We start from the raw sequence: 25,213 nt of genomic DNA, 5'->3' as shown, positions 1-25,213 counted from the left end.
TATATGTGCTTTTCCCTCTCCATCCAAGCAATGGCTTTTCTTCATCCCTATCCTAACAGATGCAGCAATGGGGTTTGTTTCAGGCTTTGTTTGGGAGATTAAAACCATTTCAATATAATCTCTTTTTGTTTTATACATTGAAGGAAGCATTAGAGATGAAAATTAAAGCCACAATGGATTTCATTAATCACACCAGGAGGCTTGGTTTGCTGTAGTAGGCACTTCCAGCAGAAGGTGCTCACAATCAGTTTAAATATTAAACGCCCTCCTGTGTTTAAATAGCGATGATCAAATCTGTGCAATCACAGATTTGATCCTCTTGGGACAGGGGTTCTTTTAAAAGGGCCAATGTTGTCCAAACCATCTCACCTTATGGTTAATCCCTCTTTCCAGCAATGTAAGCATCTGTGGAACTGCAAGGACAAAAGGGCTGGAAAAGTCAGTGCCTGGGGGAATTGCTGTGAGATAAAGGAGGTGTCACCTCTGGGTCACCAGTGCAAAAGAAATAATGGTCATAAGGGCCAGCAGTTACTGTGGTGGGACAGGTGCTGGCAGCACAACGCACCAGCCTGCCCAGTCCTTGGAGAGTAGGTGCTCACATTACAAAAAACAGCACTGCTGCCAAGAAAAAGGCCAAGATTCAACAGGTCCCCCAAGCTGGGCTATTGGGGTGTATCCCCATGAAAGGCCAAGTCCCAGTGGCAGATGGCCAGAGGGAAGTTTGCATTTCCACAATTCATGTTCTAACTGTAAGGAATAATCAGCAGCTCTCCAGGGCCCTGAGTCTGATGCCAGGCAGGAGCCAGCCCTACTTGAAAACTGCATCAGTCACCAACTGTCCCAGGCAAAAACATCCTTGAACTGATATGTTGGGTGTGTTGCATACAGATTAACATGGTCTAAGTGAAAGAAAGGAAAGCAAGCCCCAAGAAAGCAGTGTACAAAGGAAAAAACCTGGGATAATTCCTGTCTGCAGAATCTAGGAATCAAAAGCACAAATTCCCTTTAAAATGGGAATTTTAAAGGGAATCACTATTAAAGCCTTGCTTGAAGTTAGAGTATAATCAGAAATTGAGGGAACGGGGTCTTAACAAATGTGACAATATACAGATTTATGCTGCTGTATTTTGCCTCAGCCTCCCTCCTGTACTGGGATCTAAGGAGATAAAAAATCAACAAAATCAAAACGAAACCCCAACCAGTCCTGCCCCTAATAGAGGGAATAGTACTGGGAGCTGAACTGACTACAACTCCCAACGTACACTGAGGGTACCTTTAGGACAAATGTTACCGGAGAACATGCCAAACAATCCGAAATTGAAAGCAAGCCCCGGTGGCTGTTGGAAGCTGTAGTCAGCTCTCCGGGGTGAACTACTGAGCACAAAGATCCCGAGAGCTGCTCTGGCACCCGAAAGGGCCCCGCTAGAGCTCTGGGGGAGCGGGAGGCGAGCGAGGAGAACGCGCTGTGCCCCCCGGGGGTGCCAAATTCCCTCCTCGGACTTCCCCGATGTTCTGGGGGGATTTTTGGCCTGTGCCTGCGGTAGAAGGGGAGAGACCTGCCCGCGGCAGCCGGGGCCAGCAGGACCCGGTTTCCTCCGCGCTACCCGGGCCCGGCGGCGGCGGCTGCGCCGGAGGCGGCGGCGGTGGCCGCGGCGGTGGCGATGCGCTGCCGGGGCCCGGCGCCGGGGGGCGGGGGCCGGGGGCGGCGGCGCTCCCCGCCCAGCCGCCGCAGCCGCGGGCCGGGCGCGGGGGGCGCAGCGGAGCGGCGGCGGCGCGCAGGGCCATGTCGGCGCCGTGCCTGCGCCTGCCCGCCGCCGGGTCAGCACCGGCGGAGGCGGACAGCGCCGGCGGCATGGAGCCGCCCGGGGCCGCCGCCCTGGAGCTGGCCCTGGAGGAGGAGCTGGCGCTGCTGGCCGCCGCCGGGGAGCCGCCGGAGCCGCCGCCCGCCGCCGCCGCCCGCGACCCCGAGCTGCTCTCGCTGATCCGGCAGAAGGAGAAGGACCTGGTGCTGGCGGCGCGGCTGGGCAAGGCGCTGCTGGAGCGCAACCAGGACATGAGCCGGCAGTACGAGAGGATGCACAAGGAGCTCACCGACAAGCTGGAGGTGAGGCCCCGCCGCGCACCGCGGCCCCTTCCCCGGCGGGCGGCGGGCGCGGGCCCGGCCGAGAACCCACGGGACTCGCGGTGGCCGTGACGGGGAAGAAAGGGTCTGAGCAATGCCTGCCAGGCCTGGGGGAGGCAAAGCTGCCGTTCTGCCCCGCTCCCCCCGGCCGAGAGCCGGCGTGTGGGGCCAGGGCCGGGCTGCAGCACCGCGCTCCGGAGGCTCCTGGGGGCTGTTCTGCCCCAGGACCACCTGGGAGACATGTGCAGGCTCATCTCGTCACAGAATTACCTCGGAAGTTAAATTTGCACAGCAGGTACTGAGCTACAGAGCATATGTGACCCTTATGCTTAAGCTGTTGCAGCTAAGGCTTTAGGCATGGCAGGAGATAAGCCCTAACGATACATCGCTGTTAGCTGTTTGGTCTGAAAAATGCCTACAGGTATCTGGAGAGAGCTGTTTGCCAGGAACTCGGGGATTGAGCTATTTATTGAATTTTAAAGATCAAATAGAGCGATTACAAAGAAAAAGACTCGTGCAGGCAGCTTTTTTTTTTTTGGAACAACTCTCTTGCACAATTGTGAGAGAACAACTATTATTCACCCTTCCTCATAGGTACTCTTGAAATTGTATTTCTTCCAATAAGTAATACTGCTTTGAAGGCCGAGGAAAGCCTCTCTCACCTTTTTGGAGAGAGTTTGAACGGTCCTGGATTAACATTCACATTTCAAGTCACAGCCATAGACCAGTCCTTTCTGCACAGTCCTGCATATTCCTTTATTCCTTCCTCACAGACTTAACATTTCTCAAGTTCAAGAGGATTTGTGAAATTACTGTATGCCCTTTGTTCTCCTGACAAAAATTCCTCTCTTTTATTAAGCTTGTCATTTACCCCAGCTGATCCCTTCCTTTTTGCAGGGGAATCTCTCTGCCTTTGCTATTTTAATAGAAAAATAGTGAAGGTGACATTTGCTCCAATTGTTGCTTAGTGGCTCTGTTTATCAGATGAAAATCTCCCAGAGTATTAAAATTTGCCAGAGTGAATGTTTCCAGGTTGATCTTTAAGCAAGAACAGATGTATGTGGTGGTGTGCTGACATGTTTTTCCTTAGGAGTTGGAGTAGAACCTTTCCTACCATTAAAGGAAAAATGCACAAGTTTAGGTACCCAGCAAGCTGCCTCTTAGGGAGTTCAGGAGCCTCAAATACCACTCACTGTTTGCAAAATGTAGAGGTGAAAAGGAGAAGGGAGAAACTACAACTTTATAGTAGTTTAAATAACATCCCACAAATGTTTACCTCTGCTCTCACAGGCCCATTCAGAAGGTAAACACAAGCGACTGTTCACATGTTTTCATCTCATTACTATCACCCTAACTTCCCAGTGGAATAACAGATTGCTATTTTCCAGACTACCCATTTGAGAGGAGTTAGTATTATCTACTTAAGGGTCATTTTTTTTCCGCTGAGTTTGGCAAATTTAACCCAGTGCTGCCTCACACAAAAAATCAAATTTCAACATTAATCTTCTAAAATACAAGCTTGATAATCTCAGCCTCTTCAGATTAAATCTCGGCCTCCTCCTGTTGCCACTGAAGTGAATAAAATTTCACAATAAGCTTTTCGATTTCAGAGGAGCAGAGAGGAAAGACCCACAGCTGTTCCCTCCTTCCCTATGCTGAGAACTTTCTGACAGTGACAAAAAGCAAAGTCTCAGATGAGATCCTTGGTGACAATCTGATATGATGTTTAGCACTTAGAAGGAGATATTTTGTCCCAGTTCACAGTTCAAAATTGGTTACAAGAGCTCAGTGGAGCCTCTCCATTTCACAACAGCCAAGGTACTGGTCTGCTTGTTGGGTTTTGCCTCAAGATTAAATATGCTCTAGTTTTGTGGGTTCATTGTTGAGGTACAGCATTCCTGCCATACACTTACTCTGGTAAACCTTTCACTTCACAGCCTGAATTTAAATTCATTTCCAATCATGAAATTGAAGTTCTGTAATAAATTCTGATATGTGGTCCTAGACAGTTTTATCCTCTCTAAGGGATTAAAGCAGTTAATAGTGATGTTCCTCTGACACAGGAGCCTGCTGTGTCTGAGCATTTTACAGTATGAACCCTCTTTATCAGCTGGGAAATTCCCCCTTGCTTTCATCTCTTCAGATGAGGACCAGCCCGGCTCAGTTAAGTTGAAGAGAAGCTGTTTTCAGAAGAAAACATCTTCTAGAAAGCTGTGTAAAAATCAATGAGCAGCTAGTGAATGGAGAGACACTCAGGAAACAAGAAACTCCCCTACTGAGGACAGCAGTTTGCCCTATCAGCACTGTGTGCAGAAATCCCCTCCAGACCTGCAGCCCTGCAGGTGCTGGGGTGAGGGCAGGCCAGGAGAGATGGCTGCTGACAGGAGCAGGGAGGACCAGTCAACACATCTCATCTGGGTTATCCTCCTCTTTGCAACAGCCTCTCCGTGCCCCACTGCTCTGTTCTGGTTTCTCTGTCACAACAGAATAAACTTCATATTCTTCACCTTCTTCTAACACCAGCCTTTGTGATGGCCATTTATTGGGGCTGTGTGTAGTGGAGATTTGCTTTTGCAGTGAAAGACTAAAGTGCTTTTTAAATGATTGGCAAGGCTTATCAGTGGCTTCTAAATCACATTTGGGTGTCTGGGGCACTTCAGCTGCAGTGCTGCTTCTCAGCAGGCTGAAGTTCTACTTTCCATTTAGAGAAGGCCCTGGATCTTTCTAAACGTTGCCTAGCAGTGAAAGAGGCAGAGCTATAAAAGACAGAATTTTCAGTGTGCTGCTGAAAGTGAAATTGTGGCTGCTCCAGCCACACTTGGACTACAAACAAGATTTCTTTGCAATGGTTGTCATGGGCCAGCTGCTGGGATCTCATGCCTACCTATTGCATTAAAATATTTATATTACTACTTAGCTCTCATTTGCAAGGATGCTCATTGTTTCAGTGTCTGAAGCATGGGGAAATCCCCTACTATGGGGATGTTTTTAATCAACTTTCCCTCATATTTAAGGGTTTTTCAAGAAAGTCTGGAATTTGCAGGAGGATTTGAAGGGCACAAGCAACATGCTGCTACACTCAGCTGAAAGGAGCATAGGAAAGGATTTGGGGATTGGGTGAAAAAAGAGAAAACATGGCATCTGTGTGGCAGAGCAAAAAAAGGTGGAAGATTAGCAATACACAGGCCAGAGGCTGGGGAGGTACTGGAGGGTTTTGACATTCAGACCTTCTCAGGAAGGTGACAGGGACCCTGCCAGGGAGGCTGTGTGTCATCAGCAATAGGCACCCAGGGGAAACAGCCCCCTCACAGCCAGTGTTTCTAACAAGCAATAAAAACCCACTTCACATAAATGCAGTGCAATTTTCTTTTCCGCCTAGCAGGTTTATTTTCCCCTCCTCTCAGAAGTGCCATGGGAATTGTTCACTAGGGAACAATTCACCTGGGAGAAATAGGCAAGTGCTACCAGTGTTTGGCCCAGTGAGTTTCTGTTCTTCTCTAAGACACATTCCATAAAGACTGGGGAATTTGATAGAGCGTAGCAGGAGATTATTATGGGGATCAAAGGACAACCAACAAGGAGAGGACTCCCGTTTTTCAGGTTTTCCTGCTAATCCTGGGACGTGCTCATGTCCTCAATCTGAGACTGTTCTGAAAGTAAATGTGTGTCTTTAGTCACCAAGGGAAATTCAAGCTAAGGGTTTTGGAGCAGGGATTCTTTCAAATGGGCACAACATAAATCTGCTTTGACCTGATTTGCAGCTCTGTTTCAATCAAGCCCTCATTTAACTGAGCCTGTAAAACATGCAAAAGTTTCACCAGATTTGTGCTGTGCCTCATTTTCCAGCCAATCCAAAGCAGAGCAGAGTCTCCAGAACCGAGAGTGGTTTCTAAGAAACCTGGACCCAGAACATGGATGTACGTAATGACTATAGCAACCATTTCATTGCATCCATTGCCATTCCAGAGCGGGCTGCATCAAACAATGGAGTTACTGTGCACTATCAAACTCTCAGACAACTAATTAGGTCAGGAATAGAAGGAGCAAATGGATAGATGATTCAACTGTTGTTCATGAGACCCATATGACAGCAAGGATGCCTCATCTACATTCCTCCCCAACAGTAAGGGTATACAGTTTGTGTATTTTGACTATAAAGGCAATTTTTAAAAAATTATGCCACTGACCACTGAAATATTGCTTTGGAGTTAAGCTGGGCTCTGCTAAATCAATTGCTTTGTCTGACCTATATATCTCGCCTATTGACATGCAGCCTACTTTACTCTTTTGGCAGTTATTTCAGTAAAAATTCAATGTACTGAACTCCAGTGGCCAAGGACAGGCCAATTGCTGGAAATGGAAAATGGCTTTAGTGCCAGTGACCTGCCCTGATGTGGAATTGTCATCTCCATGGCATTGTCACGCTCTAGCACCATCCTCTTTCCTACACGAGGTTTTAACCCTAGCATAGAGGAGGAAAAGGAGACATTCACCTTTTTCCCCTCCCTTCCTAACCTTTTCTCCCCCATCACGTAGCACCTGGAACAAGAGAAACACGAACTGCGGCGGCGATTTGAGAACAAGGAGGGAGAGTGGGAAGGAAGGGTGTCCGAGCTGGAGAGCGACGTGAAGCAGCTGCAGGACGAGCTGGAGAAGCAGCAGGTGCACCTGCGCGAAGCCGACCGGGAGAAGACGCGCGCCGTCCAGGAACTCTCCGAGCAGAACCAAAGACTCCTGGACCAGCTCAGCAGGGTGAGTCAGCTGGGTGGCACAGCTGGGCATGGGACACAGTCACAGCTCTGCTGTCATCCCCCTCTGGGGCAAAGGAGTGGGAAAGCTCCAACTTCCAGGGAAACAAACGGTTCTGCCTCTGCTCATGTTACACAGGTGTCGCGGTAAGACGTGCTGCCTTTCAAGTGATTTTACACCTCTAAGGAGTGATGTGTTTCTTTGGCAAAACAGTTGTGTTTCTGGGTTGAGTGGTCATTTACTGCACAGTTATCTCTCTTGACTGTTTTTGTATCTAGAACTGATTTAGAAAATCTGTTTCTAACTTACTAATAGGCTGAACAAATGTAGCATGTAAGAAGAAGGCTAATCTGCAACAGTGGGTTGAAACACTTTTTGCAGGCCTCCCTTTTTTGAAATACATTGGCTGTAATGTTGTAGAATTGAACATACCATGTCATTCTCAGATGGTGTGTCACTACAGATAATTTTGCAATGGTTAGATGTGTGAGAACCTACTGAAATTCCTTGGAATGCCATGTTTCATCAAAGAGCTTAACTTGCCTCTGAATGAAAGAGGATTTATAGTGAGGCTGCTACAAATCAGCCTAATTGGCTGAATACTTGCAGCATGAGTTTCTTTCTGACAGCAAAAGAATTAACAGTTTCTGCGTCCTTCCCACAGAAGTGAACCTGTCTTCTGGAATTAAGAATCTTGATTTTTTTCCTCCCCACTGGACAGTTAGCACAAACCATAATTTTAATGCTTGAGAACATAGTTACTCCAGCAAATGAAAGCATTTGCTTGTTATCAGTTGCTTATTCCCAAAATAGCATAGAACAAAAACACACACACAGATTCAGGCTGAAGAGGCCCACCTCATGCTGTAAGAACATCTCTCAGACTAAATTCTTTCAGAGCTGAGTCTCTGGGGCTGACATGAAGGTTTTGCCTATGAGAGGGTGGACACCTCAGCCACAACACTAGGATCAGAGGACTTTGAAGAGGGTCAGATGTACAGGTCTTCACTCAAGGTGTGTATGCAGTTGTCCTGTACCTCTGGAGGTGAGAAGAGTTGGTGTTGGTTATGACACTCTCTACTGACACTTGAGGAAATCATTCCTCATTCCACTGTAGATTTTTCTTGTCAAGGATTAAAAAGCCAGTTATTGTAATTTGGTTAACTAGCTTAAAAAAGAAAAGATAAAAAAAAACCCGAAAAGACCTCATCTTCCTTAGCTCAGGAATGCTGCTAAGTTTATCCATGCTTTTAAAGCAATGTGTCCCAAGTGAGCTACAGATCTTTTACCTTTTCTCTGGACAGAGTGTATTCCACATGCACCATGGATGAGAGTTTCCACCCACAATTTTACAATCCCTGTGTTGTGTCAGGTTTCTTATCCAGGACTAAGAACTTGGCTCCTTCTGTGTATGTATGATTTCTGTCACTGGCTGGGGAATGTAAGATTTGTTATTGTCCAAGCATAAGCATAAACTGGAAGAACAGACTAGAAAGTAGGAGAGGCAAAGCAGACAGCTTGTTCTGGGCTTTTAAACCACATGGGATTATCCTCACATGGTACTTGTGCTACAGGAACCTCTCACAGCCAGATGCTCAGAGAGCCACTCCACAAAACCTTGTAAGAGGAGCCACCAAGTTAAATCTACCAGCATGTGGTGTCCAAGCATGGCTTTTGTTCCCTTAACTCGCTGTTAGTGTTCATTGACCCTTTTCAGAACTGGCACATTCAAAAATGCTGAGTATTGGTGCTGCCCTTCCCATTCCAGCCCAACCCTGCTCCCAGCTTGGAGGACAGTTTTTCTCCAATGCAGATAAGCTCTGATAGAGACAGAGCTGATGTTTGCTGAGGCACGACTCAGTGCTCATTGAGTTTGTCACCTGGCCAAAACTTGCCAGTAACTCAAATACAGCAATATATTGGGTATAACAAGGGTGTAAACAGTCTTCCCACACTCAGGAAGACCTGGACAAATTGAAAGAGAGTAGGGAACAATATGTTGTCATTCTCAGGGCTTTAGCTGAGGCTTTTTAAAATCTCAGCATTATATTAGCACTTGATTCCTGGCTGCTTAATATTCCATATTTGCTGCTCCATAGTGTATTTGCAGTCTCATGTGTCTGGCTCTTATTCTGAAGAGGTTACTCATGTAATCCCTGGGGCAGTGGCACTGCCTAAACCCTGCACCCATGTAGTTCTGGCTCCTGTTACCATTTAGGCTTCCAATTAATAAAAAGGACAAATAAGAATTGCATGGATGTGCTTGCCCACAGCCATACTGACATGGGCTAGAGTCTCTCCTGGGATCATGAACTGAGCACTGGGAGAGGAAAAGTCCTACCAAGAGGTGCTGTTACAGCTTCTGTGACCTTTAAGGTGTTGCTGGTATCCTCCTTGTGTTCTTGGTTCTGCATTTGTGTCACCGTGGGTTGTTTGGAAGCAGAGGGTTATGAGAAATCTGGGATAAGGTGATGAAAGCCTTATTCAGAGCCTCAAGTCTGCCCTGTCCAACACTTTATATCCTGCTTCCCTCACAGGACACAAAGACAGGCTTCTCTCTCTGGTAGAGTCATTATACACTAGAAGATACTGGCTCCTTAAATTTTAATTTCTGCAGTTTTTAGCAATTAACATCTCATGGCCCCACTTAACAACACTAGATCATCTCACTCCTGGAGAAGGTATCCCCCCTGTGCCAGGTGCCCCCCTGGCACTAGGCTCTATGCACTGAATGACAGTCAGCCTCAGGGGCTGCCAGCCCACATGGTCCTGCTTGTTTCTTCTGGATTTCCAGGGCTTTAGCCTCTTTTATCTCAAAGCAGGGCAGCAGCCACCATCTCCTTCATCCTGCCCCTCCTCCTTCCTGCTGCTGCCATACTTTCACCAACTAATTAGTCTTTAGGACATTTTTTAAACTCTGCCTTCCCCAGAGATGAAAAGCCAACACATACTCACTTTGTCTAAACCTGACACTAATGCCAACCAGCCAAGCACACACACCCACACAAGGACAGCAAGGGGACCTGTATTGCAATTAATGCCTGGGACTGAAAAAATCCATCATCAATTCTAGCAAAGACTGGTAAGGAAAACTCAAGGATAGGAATGTTAAGTCTGTTCCAGTATCTAAAAATTAGCTTCTTGCCTCTGTCACCAAGAGGCTAAAATAAGGTCCTTAAAATGGTTTGAGGTCTTCCAATGAGGTGGTGATATAGGAGAACTTTAAATATCTAATAATAGTAAGTAGGCTATAAGGAACTTTGCCTTCTCTTGAAATACAGCCTTTGGTTCTCTCCTTTTAGCAGAACAAAGATACTGCCTGAGGTTAGAACAGCATTAAACCATGGGGAAAATCTGGTTTGCTGGACTGGGAACACATAGTGAAGGATGTGATTGAAATGCCAAAGAGCAAGTTTAAGACTTCCACTGTATTTTTTAGTTTGCTACATGATGATTAAAACCCTTCTGCACATTGCTTTGATTTCCCTCCCCCTGCCTCAGCACCGCAAAGGGTGAAGGAGCTCTCAGCAGTGTGTCCACACCAAGCTAAATGCCAAGTTTACCAAGGAGAACTGTGGAGCTCCTCATGAGCAGTGTGCCAGGGTACAAACCACTCACCAGAACTGCTCAGAGCTAAAGTATAGGAGGCAAAGAACAGTTCTGCTGAGAAAGTCATGGCTTGGGAATTATTACATGTTCTGTTTCCAGCTCCTCCAGTCTCTCCCATCTGTTTCAGTTCCCCACAAGGATAAAAAAAGAAAAAGAAAAGAGAAAAACACAAAAATCACAATCCTATGCCTTCTGTCCTTTTATGGGGGAGTTTGTATAGGGAAAGGTCTCCTCTTACATGTGCCCACAGCAGGTAACACAGCGAGAGTCCTGTCTTCACCTTTGGGCTTCTAGGAGTTACTAATATACAAATAATAATAACACCCAGTCATCTTCCTATAATGAGACAACATATTACTACTTCGTCAGGAAGTGAATGAAAAAAGACTTCCACGCTGTTTCTGAGTGCCTTCACCAGATGGCTTTCCCACACATTTCCTGCTCCCCAGCTCTGGCTCCTGGAGCTGTTTGCTGCCTGTAGCTTGGGTGAGGCTCATCCTTCCCACTTCAGCTGGGCTTCTTTTATGGTTCATGGAGCACAGGGGAGCGATTTCACAACGTCAGGCTCAGGTAGTTTTTGCAATGCAAATCTGTTTCCCGGGGCAGTGGCAGTGTCATCTTGCACTGCTGAAACAGCTCCTTGTGTTTAGAGGAGTGCTGGGCTGCTGTGGCATCCCTCAGAGGGGCCCTCAATCACCAACTCCTTAAATTCACTCAGCATCTAGAGCCAGCATGCTGCTACAAAGAATGAGGTGTTTCAGTCAATCCCTCTGCTACAGCAAGAACAGGAGCAGCCAGCCCACAATTCTCCAAAGGAGGTATTATTTACAAACCACAAAACCCTCCTTTCAGTAATATTTCAGTTGAAGTTTCTCACTTCATGCTCTAACATGCAGCATGTTAGAGAACTGGGAGGCACTGCCTGGCTATGCTTTGAAAGAAACAGGTTTTTATTTAAGAACAAGCTGACCATAATATATTCTCCTTTCCAAATTACTTGTATTTTAAATATATCCTTTAATGGTCAAGAACACACAGGAGAGGCAGGTCTGTTGTCAGATTTTGAAATTTGAAAGATTTTTTTGAATGGTTGGTTGCTGGGTCTATCAGCATAGGAACAATGTTAGTTTTAAGAAATTCAGATTATTCACTGAAAAAAAAACTTGTTGGAAGAAGTGTGCTGGGCGAGATGCACTGCTTTTGCCATGCCAGAGATCTGTAGCAATTACACTATGAATTATGTCTTTAATTCCTTATTTTATCTATACAGGTGCTTAAGGCAGGGCCCCTTATGTTTCTTATTTATTAAGTTGGCTATTGAAGACAGTAGGGTCTATTGGGAGCTCCATCCTTAGCACAGAAGCAAGTCAGGCTGAATTTAAGTCCTGCTTTGAAGGGCTTATTTTTAACCAGATAAAGATCCTGAGTGAACCTGGGCTAAAGAAGAGTTGCTTTACCTATCCCTACATTTCAAGGTGCAGATCAACCACTGCACTGAATTCTTTTTCATAAAAACTCTCCAGTTTTTGCTCTCCAAAGTGTTTACTGGACCTATTCAGTGAGTAGCTTATTAGTAGGAACTCTACACTGAACTCCTCAAGCACGGAGTCCTGAGTAGCAAATCTTCACCTTCATCACCACTGAGTAGTCCATATTCACTGGAAGGGGAGATTGCAGGAGAAAAGGCAGCACTGCTTCCTGTTGAAGGGGCTGAAAGATCTGCTTGTCATGGCAGCTTTGGGGTGCTGCTCATTCCTTGGGGGAAGGCCTTGAGCACTGTTTTGTGCCTGGCATAAACGTCACACATGGTGAGGTGAGAGGAAACAAGACACCAGCACCAGACAGAGCCAAATACTGATTCCAGCAAACCTCCCAGTAACCTCATTCCCCAGCTCCCCACCCCTCTGGAGCATCAGCAGATCCTCACGCCACATAGGCAGATCCCTGATCACCCAGGGAATACTAATGAGACAGGCTCCTTCTCTCCAGTTGCTCCTCCTTTAGCAGAGAGCACTTGTTAATAATTCAGCTTCATGCCACATCAGGCCTGAAGTGCTGAGGCTTTCCATGCTACAGCTGTGAATATAGGACGTGACTGCAGCTGTGTGTTCTCGCCTGCAGAGTCCTTCAATGAAATTGTTCAGTGCCCTAGAAGGTAATGGAGAAACACCTTGAGGTCACTGCTGAGTGGCACTTACCCACCATCCCTCTGGGAGAACAAGGAGAAAGGCTCAACCCTCTGCTGAGAGTCAGTCCAAGCCTGCAGCACCACTTAACCCCATTTTAGGACACCCAGAGCTTTGGGACCCAACAGGAACAGGGCCATCCAGACATCAAGGAATAAATACAGGAAGTGCCAAAGTAATTTCAGCAAACATGAAGGGGAGCACCCCTACAGAATTTGCCCAAGGATTTCACACACACTCATTTAATGAAAGATTTTTACCCTTGAGTCTGATGAGCACTTACTGAATGGGCAGAAAGAGAATGGACTGTAGTGGTAGGACAAGGGGGAATGAGGGCAAATTAAGAGAAGGGAAATTTAGGTTGAGTATTAGAAAGAAATTCTCTCCTATGAGGGTCCTGAGACACTGGAGCAGGTTGCCCAGGGAGGTTGTGGCTGTCCCAACACTGGCAATGTTCAAAACCAGGTTGGACATGGCTCGGAACAGCCTGGTCTAGTGGGAAAATTCCCTGCCTGTGACAGGGGAAATTTGGACTAGATGATCTGTAAGGTCCATTCCAATCCCTTAACATTTCACGCTTCTATGAAAGCTGTGCATGGAATAAAACAGGGACTCATGAATAGCAAAGCCCTCCCTAGGAAAAGGATTAAACTACTATTTAGATTAGGGAAAAAAAAAAAAATGTTGCTGTTAGGGTAGTGGAGCTACACAAGTCGCTGCTCCTGGGCAGAAGGATGGCATCCCTGTCCCAGGGGCTGGGTGGGACCCTCATCCTCCTCTGGGGCAGCAGAGCATCCCCTCCGTCCCCGGGAGCCCTGGCTGGCTGCCGGGTGGCAGCACGGCATGTCCCAGCTGGTGCTGTTGCCGCGGTAACCGGGAGTGATTTACCGGGAGTGATTTCCGTGCCGGCGATGCCGCGGCGGGCGGACCCGCGGGGAGACGCGCTGCTGACGTGCGAGGCGGGCGGGCGGCGGCCGCGGCCCGTCTGCCGCCCCCGTGGGCTCGGCTCGCTCTGCATCCCCCGCCTTTCCTCCTCTGCTCACGGCAATCCCCCCCCAAAACCGTGCTGCAGCTGTACCAGCCCGAGGCAGCCTGTTTGTCCCATCCACAGTGAGCTCCCGAGCCTGCTGGGACAGGTAAATATTTTATATCCTGGGTGAAAAGAGCCACGCAGGTGACCCTGCTGGGGCTTGGCACAGAGCATCACCTGGGAGTCCAGCTCGGGACGTGGCACCAGCGAAATGACTGTCTGACCGAGCCTCCAGGCTGTGCACGGCTCATCACCCACCCTCTGAGGCTCGTCGTGCCTGGATGGAGCAGCAGAGGCTGCCCCAGAACATCACAGAGCCACACCTCCTGTCCCACCACCACCCCCTTTCTGCACATCTGCAGGAATGAGTGGACAAACACACGTAGGTGTAAAGCCCTTGGTAGCCATACACTGTTCTTCCCTGCACTTCAGCTGAGCCCAGCTCATAACCCAGCTTTCTCCTCTGGCAAGTGGGCCTAGAAGAGATTTCAAAAGTTCATGCAAGGCTTCTCTCTTGAGACAGCAGCACCACTAATCTGTGAACATCTGAAAGCCAGAATCCAACATAAAACTGAAGCTGAACTTGTCCTGGAGTAAGAAGATAAAATCCTGAATGAGTGCTTTCTTCCTCTCTTACACTGCACTAAAAATTTTGAGTGGCTATTCTGTTTACATCCAGATTGTTTATTGGAATTGTTTTATTATGCAGTAGCTCAGAGGTAGGAACACACGGGCAGAAGAAATTTTTTCAAACTATTTCTGCTTGTTCACACTTGCTGTAAACACTTCCTCCAGGAGATTCTAGAAAGTAGGACACAGAAGGTGCTTGTATCCAGCCACTGCATTACTAGCTAGAACCAGAGACAAGCATGATTGAAAGCTTTGCAAATAGCTGCATAAGAAAAAACCAATTAAAAGCATTTTATCTTTAAAGACCCATTCTGGGTTATAAAGTTTGCACACCTTATAATTAAAGTCTTCTTTTTTCAAGCAGGCTTGCTTTCTGTAAATGCAATTTAGTAGACAATAGCTCAAGAGGGAAGTCTCTTCTACACTGAGAGGGTTTTGCCAGCTGTACTGGGTGCTCTGATTACCCATAAAATCAGAGACCTCTTGCAAAACAGCCAAGAGCTTAACCAACAGTTTGTTTAGAATGGCATTTAGCAGAACCCAGTTTATTTTGAGCAGAGACACAGGATCAGCAAGATGCTCTTGTTGACTTCTGATGGCCACAGTCCAGTAGAGCTGGCTTGGACTTGGAAGCACCACCAGAGGAATGGGAAATGCCACCTCAGACAGGGACACAACAGTATCCAGAGGCAAGGGTACAACAGAAAACAACTGACATAAGTCAAGGGACCTGCCTGTCAGAGCAACTGGAGTAAAAAGCTGCTCATAAGCAGCCCAAAGAAGCATTGAATTTGGAGGAGATACAGGCTGGCCTCACAATCTCAGTAGTTATCCTTCTGCAGAGGTCCAGTTCTGTAGATGCCAAGACCTGCAACAGATTTCCATCATGGATGGTATCCCTGTCAGTGTTTGAGGGGGGACTGCTGAGGTCAGAAGTGTTGAGAACAATTCCATTAACTGTTCTTGCCCTCTCCTAGCTATTCATGCCTGGAAGTATCTAATGTTGAAGCATGGAAAGAACATTTTTAAAAGGAGGGACTGCTTGGATAGTTTCAGCTCTACCAAGATCAGCACAGTAATGCAGATGTGTCATAGATGCAGAGCTTTCACAGAACAGTTACATGATCTGCTGATGTTTGGGTAACTAAAGCATCCAGCTCATTGGATTTGCCCTTTAAGTGGAATCCTTCACTTCCTTTACATTTCAGTGCACCAACATAACAAAATTTAACCTTGTGATTGCTTCGTTCTCTACATCCTTTAAAGCCTGTTCCTGAATCCACTTCCAGACTTGGCACAGTTTTGTAGTGACAGGGGTGCTCTTAGAAAGCTGTTCCATTTGGCAACTATTTAGCCTGAGCTGTTCCTGGTTACTTGTTGAATAAAGCACCATTGTACTTGGCTGTCTACGAGCTCAGATCAAGGAAAATGGAAGTCTTCTACAATTCAGGTGTAGACCAGCAGATTTGTCACTCACACCAGGACCATTAGACAGGTACAAATCTTAAGACTTGCTGGAGAGATGGGTCTGTATTTATAGAAGAGATCCATAGTCCCTACTACTTTTGCAGGTGATGTGTTTCAGGACAAAAATACCCATAAATTTCAAGAGAAGGACACCTTTTGGAGAAGTACCTAAAGAGCTCTCCATTGTTTCTTTACTTGGTTAGCAGGGGATTGACATAGATTTTATTGGAACATCAGGAAACTGAGGCACTGACAGAATTTTCAATGTAAACCAATGAACAAGACCCTAGTGAATAAAAAATCTCCTCTCCACTCAGACAGAGTATACAAGAGTTTAAGCTTTTCCCTTGATCTTATAGAATGAGTATGAACTGGGGTGGGACTTTTTGTTTGTTTTTAAGATGTGGAATAGGAATTCAGTGCTCTATGTCCCACACTGACAGCATGACAGGGTAAGGCTAGTGCTCAGACCTTACTTCTTGACTGAGTATAAGCTTTCTTTATTCTTCATGTCCCTTACATAAATGGCCATGTGCGTTAATTGAAGGATAAAAATTAGACTGGTATTAAAAAAAAGAGCTGTAAGTTTGGCTGAGTAGAAGAGATGGCCCAGAGACTCTACAAGGTCTCCATCAAAGGAAACGCTTGGGAAATGGCCAAGTAGACACCAGTCAGGGAGGGCTGGCCAATTTCTGCACTGATACAAGAAGAACTAGGCAAAGGTAAGTCTGAAAGAGACCTTCTGAGGTTTCCCTTTTATGCAGGGAAGAGTTTGACTAACAGCAAGTCGTGTCTTCTTGCTATTTATGAATACTAAAGAATGAGGCAGAGAAGCCTGAGGGAATGCTCATAAGGAAAGTGGGATCTCAAAGGCTTTGGAACTGACTTGCATTTTAACTCTACATAGACATAAAGTAATGAAAGGGTGAAAACAAATGTAAACAGGGCATTATTCAAAATGTTTAAATAGACTCAGATTTTGTGGGAGTCATACTTTCAACAGATTTATGTTTAGAAGCCAAATGAGAAAGCCTGCAATGACCATGTTTTTTTAATAGAGATCATTGGTAGAATGTAGCAGTGTGATATTTGTCTAAATAACATCTATTGATCGGCTATGAATTTGCACAGGGATTTGCCAACTCAAACTATTCCTGTAGGCTTGCCTCTATTCCAGAGATATTTATTTCCCTAGGCTTTACGGGATGTTGTACTTCACTTTTCACACAAATTCTCCCCAAATGTTGTGCTGCTTAGCCTTTATTTCACTCTCCACCTTAGCACAAGGAAGTCTAGTGAAGTCTAACTCATAAATATTTAAAGCTTTAAGAGGCCCAGGCAAATGCTTATGAAATTGATGATTTCATTAATGCCACCTCTTCCTGTGCCTGAGGCACTGCTGCCATGGGCACAGGCCCTCACCCTGCAGAGCTGCAGACAAGGAGGGGTCTCTGAGGCTCGGGCTGCTTTATCAGCAGAAGCAGCAATAAACCAGTTCAGGCATTATCCAATCCAGCAGCTCAGTTAATCTCTGCTTACCCAGATTAACTCTGGCATCACAAGACACAGCCCATCAGCTGCAGACTGGCTCTCGGCATCTCCCTCTTTCAAAGGAGTTCTTTGCATCAGGCGTTCAAAACTTGGGAAATTCCTTCTATCTTCCCATCCTTCTTAATCCTCCATCAAGAGACAGTATCAGAGACTAAGAAGGTCAAACTGGGGGAGAGGAAAGGAGACAGGCAGCTTTCTCCCTCACTGCACGTCACTGCCTCACCTCAGCACAGCAAGGGAAGATTGGGACAGTGTGGGACAGCTCCAGGTTGCACAATTGTAGTGCTCCTGGTCCCAGACATGGACCTCCTCCAACCTCTCACCCTTTTTATGGCCAGGGAACACCCTGCCAAGGAAATACTTTGCTGTGTGAAACCAGCAGTGCCTTTCCAAGCATGAGCTTGTTCAAATGAAGGTATTAACTCTCTGGCTTATTTAATTTCCCTAAGCAGAGCTATAAGGCACCTCAGGTCAGGGAAAGTGGCATAATTGCCCAAAATGCCTGTCTAGACCCACATACCAAGTGGGCCATGATGCTGACCCTGCCCACAGCTTAGTGAATGTGACACAAGCACCCAGAGCCAGGTGTCTGTGGTGCAGTTGGGCTCACCCTGCAGGAGGAGGAATGGGCTGGCTGGCTGTAAAGCCATCAACAAAGCACACACACCTCCATGCCTGTGAGTATCTGCCCACCACCTCCACTCTTCCCTCCCCTCACACCACTTGACATCCAAGACCTCTGCATGAGGCACCTGTGAGTATTTCAAACATGTGGAGTGGACAGTTTTCATTAAGCCTCTGTCAGACTGAAATGGCTTCTTTACACTGTTTATCCTTGTGTATGCTCTGCTGATGCCACAGAGTGCAGGTGGCTGGACAGGGAACTGACAGCACTGCAAAAGCCTTGTCTGCCCTTCCCCATGAAGCCTTGGAGTGACTGCCTAGAACAGAGGCTGGACAAGATTAAGAGAATAACAGTAGGTATTTATTAAGGGCCTTCAATAGGTGCACCTTGGGCAGTCAGAAGCCTCCCAGAGGCTACACCTAAGATGATGTCACAAGTTTTTCAGACAAAGTTTGGTCCATTTGCATATCGGGGTTCAATTTCAGGTAATGAAGTAATTTACCCCCAGTTTGCTTCCGCCCAATTCAGTTTTGTTTATACTTTTCAGGGCCTGAGGCTATAGGGTGCCCTTGAGTTTTAGACTTAGAGGAATTGTTTTGCCTGACCAAAATGTGAAGACAGTAGTTAATACTTTATAGGGAGTTTAGAGTTATGTACTAATGCAGTACAGGATTGGAAACATAAAGGCTAAAATCTTAAGACATCAGCACTGGATGAGGCCACCACAGGATAAAAGGAAAAAAACAAGCTGCTACTGCTTTAATTTCACAGGGAAATTTTTTGCATGTGTACCAGTCCTCCATATTCATCACAGAAGAGGTAGTACTTCAAAGGCACTCAGATAATCACTTCTTGGTGCATTCCACCAGCATCGTTAGGCAAATGTCCATAAATACCCTTCTCACATATCTTGTTTCACTCAGATTATCCTTGTCTCCTTGGCAACTGTCAGATGATGTATAATGCTAGCAGGGATTAGCCCCAATGAGCCTTATAACCCTCGTGTAAATTCCAACTCTGTGAAGGGACCTGGCCAAAACACTCATTTCCTGGTAATGTTTAATTGTTGCCATAAACAATATTAAATCTTAGATCCTTTCAGCAAACCTGAGTAAGGGTGAAAACCAATAGAGTGCTTTTTACCTGGTAGTATTTGTCTCATCCTCCAAATAAATAAGTTTGAAACATGAATATGCTTGGTGTTTCACAGCTTGACATGTAAAGCTGTATTTTGAATCAGTACTTGAGAGAAGGCTTGTGCTGAAAACTTGGCTCTAATATCTTTATCTCCTATGTCCCTTGTCAGTGGGATCACACTGGGAAATTCCAAATCCCTGCAAGAGCTTAACAAAATTATGCTTCACTTTAACCTATTAATTTCTGAAAACTGTCTGGGGTTCAGGTCATCACTTGGTATGCACACACTGACATGAGTTGTACTGAGACTTTCTGCCTCTGAGCAAGCAGCTCTGGGTTGCACCCTTGAGCCCCACTGCTCAGGCAGAAATGACCAAAGCATCAAGCTTCAGCACATGCTGCACTTGCATGAAGCTTGTCTCTACTCCACATGGTGTGTGGGTCTGCTGAAGAAGAAGTTTGGGGTCTCATGTGGCATCCTGGACACCCAAAGCCAGCTTTTGCCATGTGTGGCACCGACATGAGAGCTGTCTCCACATAGGAGATGCAGAGAGTGCCAGTGCATGGAGCTGAGCCTCCCTGCATTACATACAAGTGTTAAGAGTTGAAGATCAGAGTGATAAAAGCCTACCTGTGCTGCAGTAGTGACATGGTTAAACCACTTGCTCCTTCTTCAGTCCACTCAGTTCTTCCAAACTGGGGATATCTGCTCTAATTCAACACAACAACAAAAAATATCTTTAAGCAGAGCCAGGAAAGGAGGCTGAAATCAGCACCAGCCTCAGGAACAAAACCAAATTCAGACATACTATGACAGAAATAATAATATTTCTCTAATTAAGCAAACAAATCTCTGGCACAGCATTGTGTCTAAAAATTAATTCAACAATGTGCCATGGCTGATATCTCTTAGATTACTCAACTAGAGAGAGCTGAGAGAGAAGGGATAGAAACAGTCCAGGAGGTAGGTCACCAAACAATCAAGCCAAGGGGTGATGGAGAAACCAGTGTAGGCAGGGCAGTGACAGGCAGAAGAAAACCCAAGTCCTGGCACAGGCTGGTTAGCAGTGATGCAGCCTGATTTTTTTGCATAGTTGTGTGGACCTTTTTGCTCCCCAGCCATCTGCCAGCTCCAGCACACACCTCACCACATGCAAGACTTGCAAGGAGGGGGGAAAGGGACAGTGGCTTAAGGCAGATGATTTTTAGCAGTGATAGGATGAAAGCTCTCCTAACTCGCTCACATGTCTGTGTACTGGCAGAAGCTCTAAGCAGCACCATTTTAGACACTCCAGCACACAGCAGGAGCTCAGGAGATTTAGTACTGCTACCACTGGCTTGTGCACATAGAGAAATTCAGCTACAGCAGCAGGAGTAATAAAAACTGCTGAGAGCTGAATACCACACTCTCCTCTGTCGCTGGTCACATTACTCTTGATTTCAGGCAGCAAGAGGAAGAGAAAGTTAATCATTTATGTGCAGCAAAGCTAGGGAAGATCCCAGTTTAAAATCCTACTGTAGTAGCAGAAGAGATGGAGTAGATCAGCCCACGATTAAGTGCAGGAGAATCCACACACACTCGGGCAAGGCAGCTCTCTCTGCTGAAGATAAAGTGATAAATCAACATACCTGGAAAGCTACGAAGGTTGCCACAGGTAAAGTATGAGCATGCTCAAACAGGGCTTTGAAAATGAAGCACATTCCCAACAGTAACTTGTCAGGAAGTCTCTGAAGCTGAAGAACAGCTGCTGCCACACCACTTTTGTTGTGTTTTTCATGTTCCACTTTACAGCTGGTCTCCTGTTCCCTTTTTTGGCCCTAGGGTCAAAAGGCACATGCACAGGGTACATGTCATTGGTACTGACTTCTGCTTAAAAACTCCAAAGCCAAAAGCAACAATATTTTCCCTAAAGGGCAGCTGTAGGGAAACTCTCCTTGTTTACAAACTCTGCCTTTCCAAGACAAACCACTGAGGGTGAATGGGGAGCTTTGGTGAAGGAGGGAAGCATGTTTCTTACCAGCCAAAACCTTAGCTGTAAAACCTTCACAGAGAGAAGAGTCTAAGACCTTGAGCAGTGCTTACAGGTTTGCAGACAGCCCCACGCCAGGGCTGTGGGTCAGTCCCAGACCTGCCTGGCACCTGCTCCAGCTCAGCCCAGGCTTGCTGGGAGCTGGCTGTGTCTGCATGGAGTCAGTTGTCAGAGAGCAACAGCCTCTGTGCCAAAAACTGCAGCTTCAGTGGCTCTTATCCCCCTAAGCAGCATCTTAGACAGTGGGGGAAAGGGCTTTCACTGGAATGACACCTGACCTGGATTTGCAAAACCTTGGCTACAGGTACAAGTCTGAGTCTAACATGTTCATGCCAAACTGGCTGCCCACAGCCAAGCACAGCTTTTGTAACACTTTCAGTGGACTCTCTCCCAGGCAGTTACTCTAACAGAGCTGCTGGGATGTTGCTGCAGAAGGTTTTTTCTCCTTCAATAATACTGCATTTCTTTTCCATCAGAAAAAATAGCTGAATACATGAAGGGTTGGTGACTGAGGCATCTTCCCCCCCCATACAGGAACATCCATACTTTACCTTTAGTGATATTCAGATACACTAAACCCTGATACTCATACAGAGAGGGGCTCTTTCCAGTCCCTGACAATAATTCCCCTGCATGTGTATGATTTGGCATAGTATATTTTATTCACCATCCCACAGCATGTGCTGCACCCACCTCGTTTTTCAGCTAACTTTCCTCTCCACATCTACTTGTGTTATTTTTTATTTTCAAGCACAGCCTGTTGTAGGACTTAAAGTACCAAAATGCCAGCAACTTTGCTAAAAGCTGTTATGTCAATAAAACTAATGCAAGAGCTTTTTGAAAGCAAGATTGTAGGAGGACAAAGCTGCAAGGAGAGATCCATATTTCCAGACCCTCCCTGCATCCAGACACTGGCCACAGCTGCAGCCATGCATCTCTCCAGAGGAGCACCTCACCTGCCAGGCTGGCACATGCATAAGATCTGGCCACTTGCAGAAGTACTGAGAAGCTTCCCAAAACTTGGGTTACAGGTGTGGTTTGGAAAATATATCTTCAGCTTTGAATACACTTGCTGTGAATTTAGGCTCTGGCTCACACTAGAAATTACTATTGCATATTTGCCCCTGTGTACAGCTGGGGAGGTGCTCTGAAGGCCAAGCCCTGGCCTGAGGATCTGGGAATTAAAGACCTAATCCCCTCAGTGTCTACATTTGTGCACTGCACAGAAGGTAAACATGCTGTGTTCCAGCATCTGCTGCACCTGCACCCACAGGCTCAACCTGGGTGGAAACAGAGCAAAGCTGGGCTAAAAGGAGACAGAATTCCTGTACTTATTACCCATGTTAATGCACTAAGTATAGATTTAGCTTCAGTAGATCAAAGTGCTCAGATGTTATTACTAATACATTGTAATTATCTTTTGTCAGCAATCACCAAGAGCAAGGTCTGCCTTGTGCTCAAAGGCTGCTCCAAAGACCTTATGCTCTAAACAGATCTTTTCATGATGTCAAGAGGGAGAACAATTCAGATATAGCTGGAGGCTGCCAAAGTACAGGAAGAAGCACTGCTAAGTTAAAGGGCATCCTTCCAGAAGCTTTTTGTCTGCAGGTATTCAACACAGTTCTTTTGTGTTTAGAAGGACAGATCAAATACTAGCTGACCAAGAAATATTTTCAAGTAAAATGTTACTTAACAGCTCCAGAACAATCCTTTAAGAACATAAATTTGTGCCTTTTCATTTGAGTGTTGCAATGTGACATGCTGCCATATGAGTTCCATGGTTTCAAGTCCATCACAAAGTTTCCAAAACATTCCAAAACTTTGTGATGGACTTGCTCATTTTTCTGGCATTCACTTTTCATGTGTGACCCTATTACACCTACCCATAGTTAAAACATTTAGTGAAAAGGAAACTTTATTGGAATAGTTTGAAGCTGTGGCTTTCATCCTGGCCAATATTCACTATAGGGTTTGGGTTTCTTTATTTTTCCACAGACAGCAACCACAAGTTCTACTCTATTGGCTGTGAGAAATCAGCCTTCTGCACAAAACACTTGCACATCTCGCTTTAGTCAAGCCAAGCTGCAAAAACCACTTCTTAGCTCTTCTTCCTCTCACTTTTGAAATAAATTTATCAAGTTTTAAAGGCAATGAGCAAACACACATGAGCACCATTTTTAAGAAACAGCCTGATAGAAGTTATTTGGAATCAAACCTTGCAGGGATTTAAAAGCTAATCAAACATGTCCAGGTCAATCTACCATAAAATTTAAATATACATTTGAGAAAATGTTTTCTCTCTTCCTGTCTGAAGACTTCCTGGGAGAGTTTAATATATTTTAAACCAAGTCCTTGAATTTTGTCCCATCTTGTTTGGCATTCACTCATTTCACATATATGGGAATGGACACTCCTATTTTCATGCATTCAGACATGTTTGTAGCTGCAGGTTTGAGCATCAAGTCCACACATACTGAAAAACTTTTGGCTTGTATTTGCTACTAATAAATCCTAAACCAGTATATTGTGAGCTTAACATGGCGTAGACATGAAGATTTCAAGAGCAGACAGAGCTGCTAGTTTGCCATCACATATTGGCTATCCCCAAAAGAACTCAGTTAATTTGTCTTGAAATAAAGGGAGGAGAGTGCTTAAAGCCAGAGCAGGAGACTGTAAGAAGCTTAATTATTGTCTCTTTCTTCCAGGCACAACCATTTGGGTTTAAACACCTCCAGGTTTAAGGTCTTAAGACTAAAATGATTTAGTAAAAAAATTAATTCAAGAATGGAGATTGGCTGTCCTGACTTCAGGCTACCATGGAAAGACAGCAAAGCCTCTCAGAGCAGGAGGGAATGTTACATTTCTTTGTCTCCACCATTGTAGCCTTCTTCTTAATTTTTCAAAAGGTTTTAATGACCAGGTTAATTGTTCATGTTTCCAGTTCAATTATTTCCAAACTAGTCAGACATTTTGTATTTCAATGTCCTCTCATCTGACCCACACTTTTGGCTCACTGGAAAGTTATTGGAAGAAATATTTCTCAGCCTTTAGCTCATGTAGCAAAGACAGACTGAGCTCCTGCATATCTGGATTAAAAACCTACATCAAAAGTAATGGCCAAAATGGTCTATCAAGATAAAAGATGCCTTTTTCAGGGAGGAAAAAAAAAAACTTATTAGTGGAAATTAAATATTAGAAATGCATTGGAAGTTATCTCAGAGAGCAGACCACAGAGTTTACTGCTGCAAAACATGAACTGTTCAGCTTCCAAACTGTACCATTCCCTCTGCTAATGCAATACAAAGCTTCAGGCTCTGTGCTCTTGCACAGGCACAAGGGGAATGGCAAACTCTTTAACCTGAAGGTCCCAGACCCCCTTGCAACAAGGGCCAGGCTGTGCTGCAGTGAATTAATGTGGTGATTCCTCTCAGCTCCACCAGATTTGATTATTGCAGCCTATCTGCTTCCATGTGCAGTGGGTAACAAATGCTTCACTCCAGGTGATGTGCAGCATCCCCACAGAACTAGACAAGCCTGCTGGTGTCACATGTTATTACCCTAAACCTCTCACCATCCAGGAGCCAAACAGCTACCAACAAACCCTTGTTCAGCTCTGTTCAGAGCCCCACAACAGACACAGTGCAGAGCTGTCTCATCTCCCACACTTCTTCTGCAGAGCAGGATTTGCACACTGAGAGCAGGAGCCACTTCGTGCACTACTTAGCATGGTGTGTCCTCCAGGCACACTTTGTCCTCTGAATTATCTCCAGTGCCAATTTATTGCAGCATTCAAAGCATCGTGCCTCCTGCAGTCCCTCCCACAGGAAGCTGGCTGACTCATTTTTCCATACACTCTGTTTTCTTCTCCACAAGAGCCAAATGTTTAGGTCAAGAATAAACCAAAAAAAAAAAAAAAAAAAAGGGGAGGCTCGTGTTTAAGCACCTCCTAAAACAGTCCACAGCCACTTGTGAAGCTCTTTCTTTCATTCAAACAACAGACCTAGAAGTGTTACATGCAGGTACAGTTACCCCCATATGGCACCCAGCTGCCCTTTCTTCTGTTCTGAACAGCAGCTC

General features: G+C 45.7%; 1 protein-coding gene across 3 annotated transcripts in view; it reads left to right on the top strand.

Annotated features, from left to right (window-relative positions):
- The first annotated feature begins 1,768 nt into the window (after nucleotides 1-1,768).
- BICDL1 (BICD family like cargo adaptor 1) overlaps nucleotides 1,769-25,213 on the top strand; it is a 48,680-nt gene continuing 25,235 nt past the window's right edge. For 2 of the 3 annotated variants that reach the window (XR_013340924.1, XM_077787148.1), the window contains exons 1-2: nucleotides 1,784-2,104; nucleotides 6,659-6,874. Coding sequence is in view for 2 of the 3 variants with exons in the window: in XM_077787148.1 (XP_077643274.1) it covers nucleotides 1,784-2,104; nucleotides 6,659-6,874 (537 nt within the window). In the remaining variant the exon portion in view is untranslated. Of the gene's footprint in view, nucleotides 2,105-6,658; nucleotides 6,875-25,213 lie in introns of all 3 variants that reach the window. The other variant, XM_077787149.1, reaches the window with a different exon arrangement.

The sequence above is a fragment of the Lonchura striata genome, chromosome 18 (genome assembly GCF_046129695.1).
Source record: "Lonchura striata isolate bLonStr1 chromosome 18, bLonStr1.mat, whole genome shotgun sequence".
Classification (NCBI taxonomy): domain Eukaryota; kingdom Metazoa; phylum Chordata; class Aves; order Passeriformes; family Estrildidae; genus Lonchura; species Lonchura striata.
Note: the sequence above shows the minus strand (reverse complement) of the source record. Positions and strands in the feature narration are given on the sequence as shown.